The sequence below is a fragment of the Dendropsophus ebraccatus genome, chromosome 4 (genome assembly GCF_027789765.1).
Source record: "Dendropsophus ebraccatus isolate aDenEbr1 chromosome 4, aDenEbr1.pat, whole genome shotgun sequence".
Taxonomy (NCBI): Eukaryota; Metazoa; Chordata; class Amphibia; order Anura; family Hylidae; genus Dendropsophus; species Dendropsophus ebraccatus.
The window spans coordinates 169,770,416-169,789,892 of NC_091457.1; the positions used below are offsets into that span (position 1 = coordinate 169,770,416).

Genomic DNA, 19,477 nt, shown 5'->3' on the forward strand with positions numbered 1-19,477 from the left:
GGACTATAGCTGTGTGCTCTCTCTCTATATATATAGGACTATAGCTGTGTGCTCTCTCTCTATATATAGGACTATAGCTGTGTGCTCTCTCTCTATATATATAGGGACTATAGCTGTGTGCTCTCTCTCTATATATATAGGACTATAGCTGTGTGCTCTCTCTCTATATATAGGACTATAGCTGTGTGCTCTCTCTCTATATATATAGGACTATAGCTGTGTGCTCCCTCTCTATATATAGGACTATAGCTGTGTGCTCTCTCTATATATATATAGGACTATAGCTGTGTGCTCTCTCTGTATATATAGGACTATAGCTGTGTGCTCTCTCTCTATATATATAGGACTATAGCTGTGTGCTCTCTCTGTATAGGACTATAGCTGTGTGCTCTCCAGACTCCATATATAGGACTACAGCTGTGTGCTCTCTATATATAGGAATATAGCTGTGTGCTCTCTATATATAGGACTATAGCTGTGTGCTCTCTATATATAGGACTATAGCTGTGTGCTCTCTATATATAGGACTATAGCTGTGTGCTCTCTATATATAGGACTATAGCTGTGTGCTCTCTATATATAGGACTATAGCTGTGTTCTCTCTATATGTATAGGACTATAGCTGTGTGCTCTCTCTCTATATATAGGACTATAGCTGTGTGCTCTCTCTCTATATATAGGACTATAGCTGTGTGCTCTCTATATAGGACTATAGCTGTGCTCTCTCTGTATAGGACTATAGCTGTGTGCTATCTCTCTCTATATATATAGGACTATAGCTGTGTGCTCTCTATATATAGGACTATAGCTGTGTGCTCTCTCTGTATATAGGACTATAGCTGTGTGCTCTCTCTATATATAGGACTATAGCTGTGTGCTCTCTCTCTATATATAGGACTATAGCTGTGTGTTCTCTCTATATATAGGACTATAGCTGTGTGCTCTCTCTCTATATATATAGGACTATAGCTGTGTGCTCTCTCTCTATATATATAGGACTATAGCTGTGTGCTCTCTCTCTATATATAGGACTATAGCTGTGTGCTCTCTCTATATATATATAGGACTATAGCTGTGTGCTCTCTCTGTATATATAGGACTATAGCTGTGTGCTCTCTCTCTATATATATAGGACTATAGCTGTGTGCTCTCTCTGTATAGGACTATAGCTGTGTGCTCTCCAGACTCCATATATAGGACTACAGCTGTGTGCTCTCTATATATAGGAATATAGCTGTGTGCTCTCTATATATAGGACTATAGCTGTGTGCTCTCTATATATAGGAATATAGCTGTGTGCTCTCTATATATAGGACTATAGCTGTGTGCTCTCTATATATAGGACTATAGCTGTGTGCTCTCTATATATAGGACTATAGCTGTGTGCTCTCTATATATAGGAATATAGCTGTGTGCTCTCTATATATAGGACTATAGCTGTGTGCTCTCTATATATAGGACTATAGCTGTGTGCTCTCTATATATAGGAATATAGCTGTGTGCTCTCTATATATAGGACTATAGCTGTGTTCTCTCTATATATAGGACTATAGCTGTGTGCTCTCTATATATATAGGACTATAGCTGTGTGTTCTCTATATATAGGACTATAGCTGTGTGCTCTCTATATATATAGGTCTATAGCTGTGTGCTCTCTCTCTATATATATAGGTCTATAGCTGTGTGCTCTCTCTATATATATAGGACTATAGCTGTGCTCTCTCTGTATAGGACTATAGCTGTGTGCTCTCTCTATATATATATAGGTCTATAGCTGTGTGCTCTCTCTCTATATATATATAGGTCTATAGCTGTGTGCTCTCTCTGTATAGGACTATAGCTGTGTGCTCTCTATATATATAGGACTATAGCTGTGTGCTCTCTCTGTATAGGACTATAGCTGTGTGCTCTCTATATATAGGTCTATAGCTGTGTGCTCTCTATATATAGGTCTATAGCTGTGTGCTCTCTATATATATAGGACTATATCTGTGTGCTCTCTCTGTATAGGACTATAGCTGTGTGCTCTCTCTATATAGGACTATAGCTGTGTGCTCTCTCTCTATATATAGGACTATAGCTGTGTGCTCTCTATATATAGGTCTATAGCTGTGTGCTCTCTCTATATATATAGGGACTATAGCTGTGCTCTCTCTATATATATAGGACTATAGCTTTGTACTAGCTCTCTATATATAGGACTATAGCTGTGTGCTCTCTATATATAGGACTATAGCTGTGTGCTCTCTCTGTATAGGACTATAGCTGTGTGCTCTCTCTCTATATATAGGACTATAGCTGTGTGCTCTCTATATATAGGTCTATAGCTGTGTGCTCTCTCTCTATATATATAGGACTATAGCTGTGCTCTCTCTATATATATAGGACTATAGCTGTGTGCTATCTCTCTATATATAGGACTATAGCTGTCTGCTCTCTCTCTCTCTGTATAGGATTATAGCTGTGTGCTCTCTATATGTATATAGGACTATAGCTGTGTGCTCTCTCTATATATAGGACTATAGCTGTGTGCTCTCTCTGTAAATATAGGACTATAGCTGTGTGCTTCTCTCTATATAGGACTATAGCTGTGTGCTCTATATATATAGGACTATAGCTGTGTGCTCTCTATAGGACTATAGCTGTGTGCTCTCTCTATATAGGACTATAGCTGTGTGCTCTCTATAGGACTATAGCTGTGTGCTCTCTCTATATATAGGACTATAGCTGTGTGCTCTCCATAGGACTATAGCTGTGTGCTCTCTCTCTATATATATAGGACTATTGCTGTGTGCTCTCTATATATATAGGACTATAGCTGTGTGCTCTCTCTCTATATATAGGACTATAGCTGTGTGCTCTCTCTATATATATAGGACTATAGCTGTGTGCTCTCTCTATATAGGACTATAGCTGTGTGCTCTCTATATATAGGACTATAGCTGTGTGCTCTATATATATAGGACTATAGCTGTGTGCTCTCTATATATAGGACTATAGCTGTGTGCTCTCTCTCTATATATATAGGACTATAGCTGTGTGCTCTCTCTATATATAGGACTATAGCTGTGTGCTCTCTCTCTATATATAGGACTATAGCTGTGTGCTCTCTCTATATATAGGACTATAGCTGTGTGCTCTCTATATATAGGACTATAGCTGTGTGCTCTCTATATATAGGACTATAGCTGTGTGCTCTCTATATATAGGACTATAGCTGTGTGCTCTCTCTATATAGGACTATAGCTGTGTGATCTATATATATATATATATAGGACTATAGCTGTGTGCTCTCTATATATATAGGACTATAGCTGTGTGCTCTCTATATATAGGACTATAGATGTGTGCTCTCTCTATATATAGGACTATAGCTGTGTGCTCTCTATATAGGACTATAGTTGTGTGCTCTCTCTCTATATAGGACTATAGTTGTGTGCTCTCTATATAGGACTATAGCTGTGTGCTCTCTCTCTATATATAGGACTATAGCTGTGCTCTCTCTGTATAGGACTATAGCTGTGTGCTATCTCTCTCTATATATATAGGACTATAGCTGTGTGCTCTCTATATATAGGACTATAGTTGTGTGCTCTCTATATATAGGACTATAGCTGTGTGCTCTCTATATATAGGACTATAGCTGTGTGCTCTCTATATATAGGACTATAGCTGTGTGCTCTCTATATATAGGATTATAGCTGTGTGATCTCTATATATAGGACTATAGCTGTGTGATCTCTATATATAGGACTATAGCTGTGTGCTCTCTATATATAGGACTATAGCTGTGTGATCTCTATATATAGGACTATAGCTGTGTGCTCTCTATATATAGGACTACAGCTGTGTGCTCTCTATATATAGGACTATAGCTGTGTGCTCTCTATATATAGGACTATAGCTGTGTGATCTCTATATATAGGACTATAGCTGTGTGATCTCTATATATAGGACTATAGCTGTGTGCTCTCTCTGTATAGGACTATAGCTATGTGCTCTCTCTGTATAGGACTATAGCTTTGTGCTCTCTCTGTATATATAGGACTATAGCTGTGTGCTCTCTATATATAGGACTATAGCTGTGTGCTCTCTGTATAGGACTATAGCTGTGTGTTCTCTCTATATATAGGACTATAGCTGTGTGCTCTCTATATATAGGACTATAGCTGTGTGCTCTCTATATATAGGACTATAGCTGTGTGCTCTCTCTCTATATATATAGGACTATAGCTGTGTGCTCTCTCTGTATATATAGGACTATAGCTGTGTGCTCTCTCTGTATAGGACTATAGCTGTGTGCTCTCTCTGTAAAGGACTATAGCTGTGTGCTCTCTATATATAGGACTATAACTGTGTGCTCTCTATATATAGGACTATAGCTGTGTGCTCTCTATATATAGGACTATAGCTGTGTGCTCTCTCTGTATAGGACTATAGCTGTGTGCTCTCTATATATATATAGGTCTATAGCTGTGTGCTCTCTCTCTATATATATAGGACTATAGCTGTGTGCTCTCTATATATAGGACTATAGCTGTGTGCTCTCTCTGTATAGGACTATAGCTGTGTGCTCTCTCTCTCTATATATATAGGACTATAGCTGTGTGCTCTCTATATATAGGACTATAGCTATGTGCTCTCTCTGTATAGGACTATAGCTGTGTGCTCTCTATATATAGGACTATAGCTGTGTGCTCTCTCTCTATATATATAGGACTATAGCTGTGCTCTCTCTATATATATAGGACTATAGCTGTGTGCTATCTCTCTATATATAGGACTATAGCTGTCTGCTCTCTCTCTCTCTGTATAGGATTATAGCTGTGTGCTCTCTATATGTATATAGGACTATAGCTGTGTGCTCTCTTTATATAAAGGACTATAGCTGTGTGCTCTCTCTCTATATATAGGACTATAGCTGTGTGCTCTCTCTGTATAGGACTATAGCTGTGTGCTCTCTCTCTCTATATATATAGGACTATAGCTGTGTGCTCTCTATATATAGGACTATAGCTATGTGCTCTCTCTGTATAGGACTATAGCTGTGTGCTCTGTATATATAGGTCTATAGCTGTGTGCTCTCTCTCTATATATATAGGACTATAGCTGTGCTCTCTCTATATATATAGGACTATAGCTGTGTGCTATCTCTCTATATATAGGACTATAGCTGTCTGCTCTCTCTCTCTCTGTATAGGATTATAGCTGTGTGCTCTCTATATGTATATAGGACTATAGCTGTGTGCTCTCTCTATATAAAGGACTATAGCTGTGTGCTCTCTCTCTATATATAGGACTATAGCTGTGTGCTTTCTCTGTATATATAGGACTATAGCTGTGTGCTCTCTCTATATAGGACTATAGCTGTGCTCTCTATATAGGACTATAGCTGTGTGCTCTCTATAAGACTATAGCTGTGTGCTCTCTCTCTATATAGGACTATAGCTGTGTGCTCTCTATATATAGGACTATAGCTGTGCTCTCTATATAGGACTATAGCTGTGTGCTCTCTATAGGACTATAGCTGTGTGCTCTCTCTCTATATAGGACTATAGCTGTGTGCTCTCTCTCTATATAGGACTATAGCTGTGTGCTCTCTATAGGACTATAGCTGTGTGCTCTCTCTCTATATATAGGACTATAGCTGTGTGCTCTCTCTCTATATAGGACTATAGCTGTGTGCTCTCTCTATATATAGGACTATAGCTGTGTGCTCTCTCTCTATATAGGACTATAGCTGTGTGCTCTCTCTATATAGGACTATAGCTGTGTGCTCTCTCTATATATAGGACTATAGCTGTGTGCTCTCTATATATAGGACTATAGCTGTGTGCTCTCTATATATAGGACTATAGCTGTGTGCTCTCTCTCTATATATATAGGACTATAGCTGTGTGCTCTCTGTATAGGACTATAGCTGTGTGCTCTCTATATATAGGACTATAGCTGTGTGCTCTCTCTCTATATATATAGGACTATAGCTGTGTGCTCTCTCTCTATATATAGGACTATAGCTGTGTGCTCTCTATATATAGGACTATAGCTGTGTGCTCTCTCTATATAGGACTATAGCTGTGTGATCTATATATATATATATATAGGACTATAGCTGTGTGCTCTCTATATATATATAGGACTATAGCTGTGTGCTCTCTATATATAGGACTATAGCTGTGCGCTCTCTATATATAGGACTATAGCTGTGCGCTCTCTATATATAGGACTATAGCTGTGTGCTCTCTCTCTATATATAGGACTATAGCTGTGTGCTCTCTCTATATATATAGGACTATAGCTGTGTGCTCTCTATAAATAGGACTATAGCTGTGCTCTCTCTATATATAGGACTATAGCTGTGTGCTCTCTCTATATATATAGGACTATAGCTGTGTGCTCTCTCTCTATATATAGGACTATAGCTGTGTGCTCTCTCTCTATATAGGACTATAGCTGTGTGCTCTCTCTCTATATATAGGACTATAGCTGTGTGCTCTCTATATATAGGACTATAGCTGTGTGCTCTCTATATATATAGGACTATAGCTGTGTGCTCTCTATATATATAGGACTATAGCTGTGTGCTCTCTATATATAGGACTATAGCTGTGTTTTCTCTGGTTTTGTCTACATTGTGAATATGATTTGTGACTCGCGATAATATCTGGAGACTTTATTCAGATACCGATAGTTTTGACAGAACTGCAGCCAGGACCCCGGATACGTTTCAGGAATCAGATTTCCAGCATATCCCATTTATCTAACCAGGACCAGAAGTTTGGGGTCTGGATCCAGTATGTCGTTGACAGGAGGAGAACGGTGCCATGTAGACGTACTGCTAGTCTAACTAGTCCTCACAGTGGTCCTCACCATACAAGAACATACATACTCAACATACTAAGAGGGAACGGAGGAGTCTTCAAGAGGAAAAGGAATCTGGAGGGGGCAGAGGAGTCTGACGAAGGATAGACAGAGGGGTCTGGTGCAGGACAGACAGAGGGATCTGGTACAGGACAAACAGAGGGGTCTGGTGGAGGACAGACAGAGGGATCTGGTGCAGGACAGACAGAGGGGTCTGGTGGAGGACAGACAGAGGGATCTAGGGCAGAACAGACAGATGGGTCTGGTGGAGCACAGACAGAGGGATCTGGTAGAGGACAATCAGAGGGATCTGGTGCAGGACAGACAGAGGGATCTGGTACAGGACAGACAGAGGGGTCTGGTGGAGGACAGACAGAGGGATCTGGTGGAGGACAAACAGAGGGATCTGGTGGAGGACAGACAGAGGGATCTGGTGGAGGACAGACAGAGGGATCTGGTGGAGGACAGACAGAGGGGTCTGGTGCAGGACAGACAGAGGGGTCTGGTGCAGGACAGACAGAGGGATCTGGTGAAGAAGAAACAGGGGTCTGGGGGAGGACAGACAGAGGGGTCTGGTGGAGAACAGACAGCGGGATATGGTGGAGGACAGACAGAGGGATCTGGTGCAGGACAGACAGAGGGATCTGGTGCAGGACAGACAGAGGGATCTGGTGGAGGACAGACAGAGGAATCTGGTGGAGGACAGACGGGGATCTGGTGGAGGACAGACAGAGGGTTCTGGTGGAGGTCAGACAGAGGGTTCTGGTGGAGGACAGACAGGGATGTGGTGGAGGACAGACAGAGGTGTCTGGTGCAGGACAGACAGAGGGGTCTGGTGCAGGATAGACAGAGGGATCTGGTGGAGGACAGACAGAGGGATCTGGTGCAGGACAGACAGAGGGGTCTGGTGCAGGACAGACAGGGATCTGGTGGAGAAGAGACAGAGGGGTCTGGTGGAGGACAGACAGAGGGATGTGGTGGAGAACAGACAGAGGGATCTGGTGGAGGACAGACAGAGGGATCTGGTGGAGTAGAGGGGGATCTGGTAGAGGACAGACAGAGGGGTCTGGTGGAGGACAGACAGAGGGGTCTGGTGGAGGACAGACAGAGGGATCTAGTGGAGGACAGACAGAGGGATCTGGTGGAGGACAGACAGAGGGGTCTGGTGGAGGACAGACAGAGGGATCTGGTGAAGAAGAGACAGAGGAGTCTGGTGGAGGACAGGGGGATCTGGTGAAGAACAGACAGAGGGATCTGGTGGAGGACAGGGGGATCTGGTGGAGGACAGGGGGATCTGATGGAGGACAGACAGAGGGATCTGGTGGAGGACAGACGGGGATCTGGTGGAGGACAGACAGAGGGTTCTGATGGAGGACAGACAGAGGGATCTGGTGGAGGACAGAGAGAGATCTGGTGGAGGACAGAAAGAGAGGTCTGGTTGAGCATAGACAGTGGGATCTGGTGGAGGACAGACAGAGGGGTCTGGTGCAGGATAGACAGAGGGGTCTAGTGCAGGATAGACAGAGGGATCTGGTGCAGGACAGACAGAGGGGTCTGGTGCAGGACAGACAGGGATCTGGTGGAGAAGAGACAGGGGTCTGGTGGAGAAGAGACAGAGGGGTCTGGTGGAGGACAGACAGAGAGATCTGGTGGAGGACAGACAGAGGGATCTGGTGGAGTAGAGGGGGATCTGGTAGAGGACAGACAGAGGGGTCTGGTGGAGGACAGACAGAGGGGTCTGGTAGAGGACAGACAGAGGGATCTGGTGAAGAAGAGACAGAGGAGTCTGATGGAGGACAGAGGGATCTGGTGAAGAACAGACAGAGGGATCTGGTGGAGGACAGGGGGATCTGGTGGAGGACAGACAGAGGGATCTGATGGAGGACAGACAGAGGGATCTGGTGGAGGACAGAGAGAGATCTGGTGGAGGACAGACAGAGAGGTCTGGTGGAGCATAGACAGTGGGATCTGGTGGAGGACAGACAAAGGGGTCTGGTGGAGGACAGACAGGGAACTGGTGGAGGACAGACAGGGTTCTGGTGGAGGACAGACAGAGGAATCTGGTGGAGGACAGACGGGGATCTGGTGGAGGACAGACAGAGGGTTCTGGTGGAGGTCAGACAGAGGGTTCTGGTGGAGGACAGACAGAGGGTTCTGGTGGAGGACAGACAGGGATGTGGTGGAGGACAGACAGAGGGATCTGGTGGAGGACAGACAGAGGTGTCTGGTGCAGGACAGACAGGGGTCTGGTGCAGGATAGACAGAGGGATCTGGTGCAGGACAGACAGAGGGGTCTGGTGCAGGACAGACAGGGATCTGGTGGAGAAGAGACAGAGGGGTGTGGTGGAGAACAGACAGAGGGATCTGGTGGAGGACAGACAGAGGGATCTGGTGGAGTAGAGGGGGATCTGGTAGAGGACAGACAGAGGGGTCTGGTGGAGGACAGACAGAGGGGTCTGGTGGAGGACAGACAGGGATCTAGTGGAGGACAGACAGAGGGATCTGGTGGAGGACAGACAGGGATCTGGTGGAGGACAGACAGAGGGGTCTGGTGGAGGACAGACAGAGGGATCTGGTGAAGAAGAGACAGAGAAGTCTGGTGGAGGACAGGGGGATCTGGTGAAGAACAGACAGAGGGATCTGGTGGAGGACAGGGGGATCTGGTGGAGGACAGGGGGATCTGGTAGAGGACAGACAGAGGGATCTGGTGGAGGACAGGGGGATCTGGTGGAGGACAGGGGGATCTGGTAGAGGACAGACAGAGGGGTCTGGTGGAGGACAGACAGAGGGGTCTGGTGGAGGACAGACAGAGGGATCTAGTGGAGGACAGACAGAGGGATCTGGTAGAGGACAGACAGGGATCTGGTGGAGGACAGACAGAGGGGTCTGGTGGAGGACAGACAGAGGGATCTGGTGAAGAAGAGACAGAGAAGTCTGGTGGAGGACAGGGGGATCTGGTGAAGAACAGACAGAGGGATCTGGTGGAGGACAGGGGGATCTGGTGGAGGACAGGGGGATCTGGTAGAGGACAGACAGAGGGATCTGGTGGAGGACAGGGGGATCTGGTGGAGGACAGGGGGATCTGGTAGAGGACAGACAGAGGGATCTGATGGAGGACAGACAGAGGGATCTGGTGGAGGACAGACAGAGGTGTCTGGTGCAGGACAGACAGAGGGGTCTGGTGCAGGACAGACAGAGGGGTCTGGTGCAGGATAAACAGAGGGGTCTGGTGCAGGATAGACAGAGGGATCTGGTGGAGGACAGACAGAGGGATCTGGTGCAGGACAGACAGAGGGGTCTGGTGCAGGACAGACAGAGGGGTCTGGTGCAGGACAGACAGGGATCTGGTGGAGAAGAGACAGAGGGGTCTGGTGGAGGACAGACAGAGGGATGTGGTGGAGAACAGACAGAGGGATCTGGTGGAGGACAGACAGAGGGATCTGGTAAAGGACAGAAAGAGGGATCTGGTGCAGGACAGACAGAGGGGTCTGGTGCAGGACAGACAGAGGGGTCTGGTGCAGGACAGACAGGGATCTGGTGGAGAAGAGACAGAGGGGTCTGGTGGAGGACAGACAGAAGGATGTGGTGGAGAACAGACAGCTGGATGTGGTGGAGGACAGACAGAGGGATCTGGTGCAAGACAGACAGAGGGATCTGGTGCAGGACAGACAGAGGGATCTGGTGCAGGACAGACAGAGGGATCTGGTGGAGGACAGACAGAGGGATCTGGTGGAGGTCAGACAGAGGGTTCTGGTGGAGGACAGACAGAGGGTTCTGGTGGAGGACAGACAGGGATGTGGTGGAGGACAGACAGAGGGATCTGGTGGAGGACAGACAGAGGTGTCTGGTGCAGGACAGACAGGGGTCTGGTGCAGGATAGACAGAGGGATCTGGTGCAGGACAGACAGAGGGGTCTGGTGCAGGACAGACAGGGATCTGGTGGAGAAGAGACAGAGGGGTGTGGTGGAGAACAGACAGAGGGATCTGGTGGAGGACAGACAGAGGGATCTGGTGGAGTAGAGGGGGATCTGGTAGAGGACAGACAGAGGGGTCTGGTGGAGGACAGACAGAGGGGTCTGGTGGAGGACAGACAGGGATCTAGTGGAGGACAGACAGAGGGATCTGGTGGAGGACAGACAGGGATCTGGTGGAGGACAGACAGAGGGGTCTGGTGGAGGACAGACAGAGGGATCTGGTGAAGAAGAGACAGAGAAGTCTGGTGGAGGACAGGGGGATCTGGTGAAGAACAGACAGAGGGATCTGGTGGAGGACAGGGGGATCTGGTGGAGGACAGGGGGATCTGGTAGAGGACAGACAGAGGGATCTGGTGGAGGACAGGGGGATCTGGTGGAGGACAGGGGGATCTGGTAGAGGACAGACAGAGGGGTCTGGTGGAGGACAGACAGAGGGGTCTGGTGGAGGACAGACAGAGGGATCTGGTAGAGGACAGACAGGGATCTGGTGGAGGACAGACAGAGGGGTCTGGTGGAGGACAGACAGAGGGATCTGGTGAAGAAGAGACAGAGAAGTCTGGTGGAGGACAGGGGGATCTGGTGAAGAACAGACAGAGGGATCTGGTGGAGGACAGGGGGATCTGGTGGAGGACAGGGGGATCTGGTAGAGGACAGACAGAGGGATCTGGTGGAGGACAGGGGGATCTGGTGGAGGACAGGGGGATCTGGTAGAGGACAGACAGAGGGATCTGATGGAGGACAGACAGAGGGATCTGGTGGAGGACAGACAGAGGTGTCTGGTGCAGGACAGACAGAGGGGTCTGGTGCAGGACAGACAGAGGGGTCTGGTGCAGGATAAACAGAGGGGTCTGGTGCAGGATAGACAGGGATCTGGTGGAGGACAGACAGAGGGATCTGGTGCAGGACAGACAGAGGGGTCTGGTGCAGGACAGACAGAGGGGTCTGGTGCAGGACAGACAGGGATCTGGTGGAGAAGAGACAGAGGGGTCTGGTGGAGGACAGACAGATGGATGTGGTGGAGAACAGACAGAGGGATCTGGTGGAGGACAGACAGAGGGATCTGGTAAAGGACAGAAAGAGGGATCTGGTGCAGGACAGACAGAGGGGTCTGGTGCAGGACAGACAGAGGGGTCTGGTGCAGGACAGACAGGGATCTGGTGGAGAAGAGACAGAGGGGTCTGGTGGAGGACAGACAGAAGGATGTGGTGGAGAACAGACAGCTGGATGTGGTGGAGGACAGACAGAGGGATCTGGTGCAAGACAGACAGAGGGATCTGGTGCAGGACAGACAGAGGGATCTGGTGCAGGACAGACAGAGGAATCTGGTGGAGGACAGACAGAGGGATCTGGTAGAGGACAGACAGAGGGTTCTGGTGGAGGACAGACAGAGGGTTCTGGTGGAGGACAGACAGAGGGATCTGGTGGAGGACAGACAGAGGAGTCTGGTGCATTACAGACAGAGGGATCTAGTGCAGGATAGATAGAGGGGTCTGGTGCAAGATAGACAGAGGGATCTGGTGGAGGACAGACAGAGGGATCTGGTGGAGGACAGACAGAGGGATCTGGTGCAGGCCAGACAGAGGGGTCTGGTGCAGGACAGACAGGGATCTGGTGGAGAAGAGACAGAGGAGTCTGGTGCAGGACAGACAGAGGCATGTGGTGAAGAACAGACAAAGGGATCTGGTGGAGGACAGACGGATCTGGTAGAGGACAGACAGAGGGGTCTGGTGGAGGACAGACAGAGGGATCTGGTGGAGGACAGACAGAGGGATCTGGTGGAGGACAGACAGAGGGATCTGGTGGAGGACAGACAGAGGGATCTGGTGGAGGACAGACAGAGGGTTCTGGTGGAGGACAGACAGAGGGTTCTGGTGGAGGACAGACAGAGGGATCTGGTGGAGGACAGAAAGAGGAGTCTGGTGCATTACAGACAGAGGGATCTAGTGCAGGATAGACAGAGGGGTCTGGTGCAGGATAGACAGAGGGATCTGGTGGAGGACAGACAGAGGGATCTGGTGGAGGACAGACAGAGGGATCTGGTGCAAGACAGACAGAGGGGTCTGGTGCAGGACAGACAGGGATCTGGTGGAGAAGAGACAGAGGGGTCTGGTGGAGGACAGACAGAGGCATGTGGTGAAGAACAGACAAAGGGATCTGGTGGAGGACAGACGGATCTGGTAGAGGACAGACAGAGGGGTCTGGTGAAGGACAGACAGAGGGATCTGGTGGAGGACAGACAGAGGGATCTGGTGGAGGACAGACAGAGGGATCTGGTGGAGGACAGACAGAGGGGTCTGGTGGAGGACAGACAGAGGGATCTGGTGAAGAAGAGACAGAGGAGTCTGGTGGAGGACAGACAGAGGGATCTGGTGAAGAACAGACAGAGGGATCTGGTGGAGGACAGGGGATCTGGTGGAGGACAGGGGGATCTGGTGGAGGACAGACAGAGGGATCTGATGGAGGACAGACAGAGGGATCTAGTGGAGGACAGACAGAGAGATCTGGTGGAGGACAGACAGAGAGGTCTGGTGGAGGACAGACAGGGGGATCTGGTGGAGGACAGACAGAGGGATCTGGTGGAGGACAGACAGAGGAGTCTGGTGCAGGACAGACAGAGGGGTCTGGTGCAGGACAGACAGAGGGATCTAGTGCAGGATAGACAGAGGGGTCTGGTGCAGGACAGACAGAGGGGTCTGGTGCAGGACAGACAGGGATCTGGTGGAGAAGAGACAGAGGGGTCTGGTGGAGGACAGACAGAGGGATCTGGTGGAGAACAGACAGGGATCTGGTGGAGGACAGGGGGATCTGGTAGAGGACAGACAGAGGGGTCTGGTGGAGAACAGACAGAGGGTTCTGGTAGAGGACAGACAGGGGGATCTGGTGCAGGACAGACAGAGGGATCTGGTGGAGAAGAAACAGAGGGGGTCTGGTGGAGGACAGACAATGGGATCTGGTGGAGAACAGACAGCGGGATGTGGTGTAGGACAGACAGAGCGGTCTGGTGGAGGACAGACAGAGGGGTCTGGTGGAGGACAGACAGAGGGGTCTGGTGGAGGACAGACAGAGGGATCTGGTGAAGAAGAGACAGGAGTCTGGTGGAGGACAGACAGAGGGATCTTGTGAAGAACAGACAGGGATCTGGTGGAGGACAGGGGGATCTGGTGGAGGACAGGGGGATCTGGTAGAGGATAGACGGAGGGATCTGATGGAGGACAGACAGAGGGATCTGGTGCAAGACAGACAGAGGGTTCTGGTGGAGGACAGACAGAGGGTTCTGGTGGAGGATAGACAGAGGGATCTGGTGGAGAACAGACAGAGGGGTCTGGTAGAGGACAGACAGGGGGATCTGGTGCAGAACAGACAGAGTAATCTGGTGCAGGATAGACAGAGGGATCTTGTGCAGGACAGACAGAGGGTTCTGGTGCAGGACAGACAGAGGGTTTTGTGCAGGACAGATAGACGGATCTGGTGGAGGACAGGCAAAGGGGTCTGGTGAAGGACAGACAGAGGGATCTGGTGAAGGACAGACAGAGGGATCTGGTGGAGGACAGACAGAGGGATCTGGTGGAGGACAGGAAAAGGGGTCTGGTGAAGGACAGACAGAGGGATCTGGTGGAGGACAGACAGAGGGATCTGGTAGAGGACAGAGGGATCTGGTGGAGGACAGACAGAGGGGTCTGGTAGTGCACAGACAGAGGGGTCTGGTGGAGGACAGAGGGATCTGGTGAAGGACAGACAGAGGGATCTGGTAGTGCACAGACAGAGGGGTCTGGTGGAGGACAGAGGGATCTGGTGAAGGACAGACAGAGAGATCTGGTAGTGCACAGACAGAGAGGTCTGGTGGAGGACAGACAGAGGGGTCTGGTGGAGGACAGACAGAGGGATCTGGTGGAGGACAGACAGAGGGATCTGGTGGAGGACAGACAGAGGGGTCTGGTGGAGGACAGACAGAGGGGTCTGGTGGAGGACAGACAGAGGGTTCTGGTGGAGGACAGACAGAGGGATCTGGTGGAGGACAGACAGAGGGATCTGATGCAGGACAGACAGAGGGATCTGGTGCAGGACAGACAGTGGGATCTGGTGCAGGACAGACAGAGGGGTCTAGTGAAAGACAGACGAGTCTGGTGGAGGACAGACAGAGGGATCTGGTGGAAGACAGACAGGGATCTGGTGGAGGACAGACGAGTCTGGTGGAGGACAGACAGAGGGATCTGGTGGAAGACAGACAGGGATCTGGTGGAGGACAGACAGGGGTCTGGTGAAGGACAGACAGAGGGGTCTGGTGGAGGACAGACAGAGGGATCTGGTGCAGGACAGACAGAGGGGTCTGGTGTAGGACAGACAGAGGGGTCTGGTGGAGACAGACAGAGGGATCTGGTGGAGGACAGACAGAGGGGTCTGGTGGAGGACAGACAGAGGGGTCTGGTGGAGGACAGACAGAGGGATTTGGTGGAGGACAGAGGGTTTGTCCCGTTACCATTGAGAATATGTTCCCGTTGGGCCATGTGCGGGGCATTGGGGCAGATAGGTGTGGGCAGATGCTCAGGCAGCCACATGGTTGCTCAGCAGCTTGTAGAATAGAACCATTCTTCTCTGTCACTGTAGCTTTTGTCTCCGCCATAGCTCGTCATCTCTGATATTGCTTCTAATGGTTGGGGTAGAGCGATGCAGGGACCGCAGTCATAGATCCCAGGACTAAGGAGAGGTGCTGAGGTGCACGTTCCTGCACCCCCTGTATCCGGGGCTGGAGCTCTCGTCATTCTTTGCACTTCTGGCATAGAAGCAGTTAATATCAGTGACCCTTTAAGTCGCCTCCCATAACATGAAGCCGACGTGAACGCGTTCCCATATAATGTGATTTTCTTTGTAGTTTAATTATCGTACAGAAGGGAAACGGAATGGGTTTAATATGTCTTCTGTCTCCTTCTCCAGGACGTAATTGGCCGAGCATTGCAGTATATTGGATCATATGGTGAATTAAACATAAGAGAACAAGTTGTGGCTCTGATTGATGAAGAGATGTGTATTAACTGTGGCAAGTGCTACATGACCTGCAATGACTCCGGCTACCAGGTAACGCCGCCTTCCTTCTATTCATCTTATCGTCACCACAGCTCGGGGGTCTCTAACACAACTGAACATCTATGGAACAAAGAATGACGGAGGGGGGGGGGGTATTGGGTGATAGTACTGTCACACCACAGCGCATTATAGCTTCTGTATTCTGATCCAAACTGTGTCCCCCTTCCTAATTCTGTATTCTGATCCCGGGGCATATTCTGACACCCTATAGTCACACCATAGTCACCCTATAGTAACCCCATGGGCACTCCATAGACACCCCATGGGCACACCATAGACACCCCATGGGCACACCATAGACACCCCATGGGCACACCATAGACACACCATGAGCATACCATAGACACCCCATGGGCACGCCATAGAAACCCCATGGGCACGCCATAGACACCCCATGGGCACACCATAGACACCCCATGGGCACACCATAGACACCCCATGGGCACACCATAGACACCCCATGGGCACGCCATAGACACCCATGGGCACACTTGCTTACAGGTCCTATTTTTGCCAGAACTTGGATGTAAAACAGCAGTGGATTTTGTAAACCCGGCCCAATTCATGGTTGTGTATGAGGGAAGGGGCACATCCTGCTACTTGTTACTTATTTATCTTCCCTCCTTTACATTGCTGAGACTTTATTACAATCTCTTATTGTTTTCCCCAAATACAGTTCTGGACAGTTAAAAATCTGAATATCCCAGATGTCATCTTAGGAAACCACTTAAAGTGCCCCCCCCCAATGTATGGTTCTTTGCGCCATCCACTGGCTTAGGTGCTGCCCATTCCATATATAACACTTGTCTGTGTCGTCTTTCTGCTCTAAATCTCTTTATTTCATCGGCGGACAGTGTCACCTAGGCGGGGAGAGGGGGTCCTGTCCATATAGGAGAAGGAGCCCAACTGCTTCGAACCGAACCCAACTGCTCTGAAGCCCCGCCTAGGTGACAGAGGCCATATTGGAGAGAAAGCCCAACTGCTTCGAAGCTCTGCTTACATGATACTGTCCATATAGAAATGGGGCCCAACTGCTTTGAAGCCCCACCTAGATGACACTTTCAATATAGAAGAGGGAGCCCAACTGCTTTGAAGCCCCGACTAGGTGACACTATCCATATAGGAATAGGGCCCAGCTAGTGTGAAGCCCCGCCTAGGTGACACTGCCCATATAGAAGAGGGAGCCCAGCTGCTGTGAAGCCCCGCCTAGGTGACACTGTCCATATAGAAAAAGGAGCCCAGCTGCTGTAAAGCCCCGCCTTGCTGACATTGTCCATATAGAAGAGGGGGCCCAGCTGCTGTGAAGCTCCGCCTAGGTGACACTGGCCATATAGGAGAGGGGGCCCAGCTGCTGTGAAGCCCCACCTAGGTGACACTGGCCATATAGGAGAGGGGGCCCAGCTGCTGTGAAGCTCCGCCTAGGTGACACTGGCCATATAGGAGAGGGGGCCCAGCTGCTGTGAAGCCCCACCTAGGTGACACTGTCCATATATGTAAGGGGGCCCAGCTGCTGTGAAGCTCCGCCTAGGTGACACTGGCCATATAGGAGAGGGGGCCCAGCTGCTGTGAAGCCCCACCTAGGTGACACTGTCCATATATGTAAGGGGGCCCAGCTGCTGTGAAGCCCCACCTAGGTGACACTGTCCATATATGTAAGGGGGCCCAGCTGCTGTGAAGCTCCGCCTAGGTGACACTGTCCATATAGGAGAGGGGGCCCAGCTGCTGTGAAGCCCTGCCTAGGTGACACTGGCCATATAGGAGAGGGGGCTCAGCTGCTGTGAAGCCCTGCCTAGGTGACACTGGCCATATCGGAGAGGGGGCCCACCTGCTGTGAAGCCCCACCTAGGTGACACTGGCCATATAGGAGAGGGGGCCCACCTGTTGTGAAGCCCCACCTAGGTGACACTGGCCATATAGGAGAGGGGGCCCACCTGTTGTGAAGCCCCACCTAGGTGACACTGGCCATATAGGAGAGGGGGCCCACCTGTTGTGAAGCCCCACCTAGGTGACACTGCCCACTGATAAAATGAAGCGATTTTAGAGCAGAAGACACAGACAGGTGTTATATAGGATTTACCTTTCTGATTCCCTCGGTGGCTGTAGACTCAATTATTCCAGTTGTTCTTCTGGTTACTTGTAGTTTATAGAGTTTTGTCATTTCTTGTGGAGCTGAATTGTTTCCATGACTCCGGCATTCGCCTCTACATCGCGCCGGCTCCTCGTGACAACGTGGCCGCACATCGGGACGGGGCCGACCTTTGTTACGTTGACATTAAAACCATTTATTTCTTCTTCCAGGCTATCGAGTTTGATCCCAGGACTCACCTGCCGACGGTCACCGACAGCTGCACTGGGTGCACTCTGTGCTTCAGCGTCTGCCCTATTATTGACTGCATCAAGATGGTTACCAGGACCACCCCTTATGTGCCGAAGAGGGGCCTTCCTCTAAGCGTGCAGCCCGCGTGTTAGGTCATTAGATCGGCCAACGATGCGGTGTCCATCCCTTCTACCGCGGCTGGATTAGCGCCTCATTATCCCGCATCACTGGAAATCCAATCATCAGACGGATAGAACTCACGTCCGCACCTTTAATTTCACCCTAGGAAATAAATTCGGGGCTCCTGAGATAATTTCCTCCCCGTATCATAGGCGCCAATGGCGGATTGTAATCGGAGATAGTAAAATGGTTAATGTGTATGATGGGAGTGGTGAATAAATCGGTGATGCGGCACCCGCAACGTCCGCTCTTCAGGTTTCCTTTGTAGCTGAAAATCGTCAGACGTAATTAGTTACGGGGAAGAAAAAAACAAAGACTTGGGGAAGAATGGCTGTTTGTGTACAGAGCGGAGGATTTCACACCGGATTAAGTGCTTTGCGCAGAGCGTCCACTGATAAAACATAATGTATTTCTTAATCCCTGGTACATTAGGGCTTATAATGGGCGCCGCTCCGCGCAGCCTTATTAACCATTCTCAATGGAGCGGGTTACTAATGCGCCAAACCTTCTGATTACTGTTCCTCCCCATTAGTTTCCATTTGTATAGAAAAACACTGAAACATTTAGCACAACTTCCAGTTTGTTCGGATGGCGGAGCCTCGGCGTGATGTACAGAACGCTCGGCGCAGCTGCTGGTTCACATTGTGTCAATCTCATAAAAGAAGCACCAGGAAACAGCGCCCCTAATGGCTTTGTCAGGTATTACCGGTCGGCCTCATTCTCTTAGAGGGATATTCCAGAGTTTAGACCCAAAGCTTGACAGAAGGCGGCAGAGCAGTAACACTCATGTACATGACCTTTCCGGTTACCCTGGTGCGCTCAATGGGCTTCCTCTAGATCCAGAGTGGGCGGGGCCATATGGGGAGCAGACTACAAGTCCCATCATGCATCTTCTCCAGGCTGTTCTCCTCCTCCTGTCTTCTCCTGGCTGCGAGTCTCCACTTCCACTGACAAGAGCAGCTTTCCTGCAAAACCTCCGATGCCATAGTGTCATCTCATACAGCAAATATGGAGTCATAAAAGTGGAATTCACCGAAAGCTTCCTCCTCTGGGAGCGGCCATT

At 49.6% G+C, this 19,477-nt stretch overlaps 1 protein-coding gene across 4 annotated transcripts in view; it reads left to right on the forward strand.

Moving 5' to 3' along the window:
* DPYD (dihydropyrimidine dehydrogenase) overlaps positions 1-18,655 on the forward strand; it is an 850,395-nt gene extending 831,740 nt beyond the window's left edge. For all 4 annotated transcript variants that reach the window (XM_069967717.1, XM_069967718.1, XM_069967720.1 and 1 more), the window contains 2 exons: positions 15,768-15,908; positions 18,216-18,655. In XM_069967717.1, the coding sequence (XP_069823818.1) occupies positions 15,768-15,908; positions 18,216-18,386 (312 nt within the window). In that variant the 3' untranslated portion in view covers positions 18,387-18,655. The remainder of the gene's footprint in view (positions 1-15,767; positions 15,909-18,215) is intronic.
* Positions 18,656-19,477: the final 822 nt, after the last annotated feature.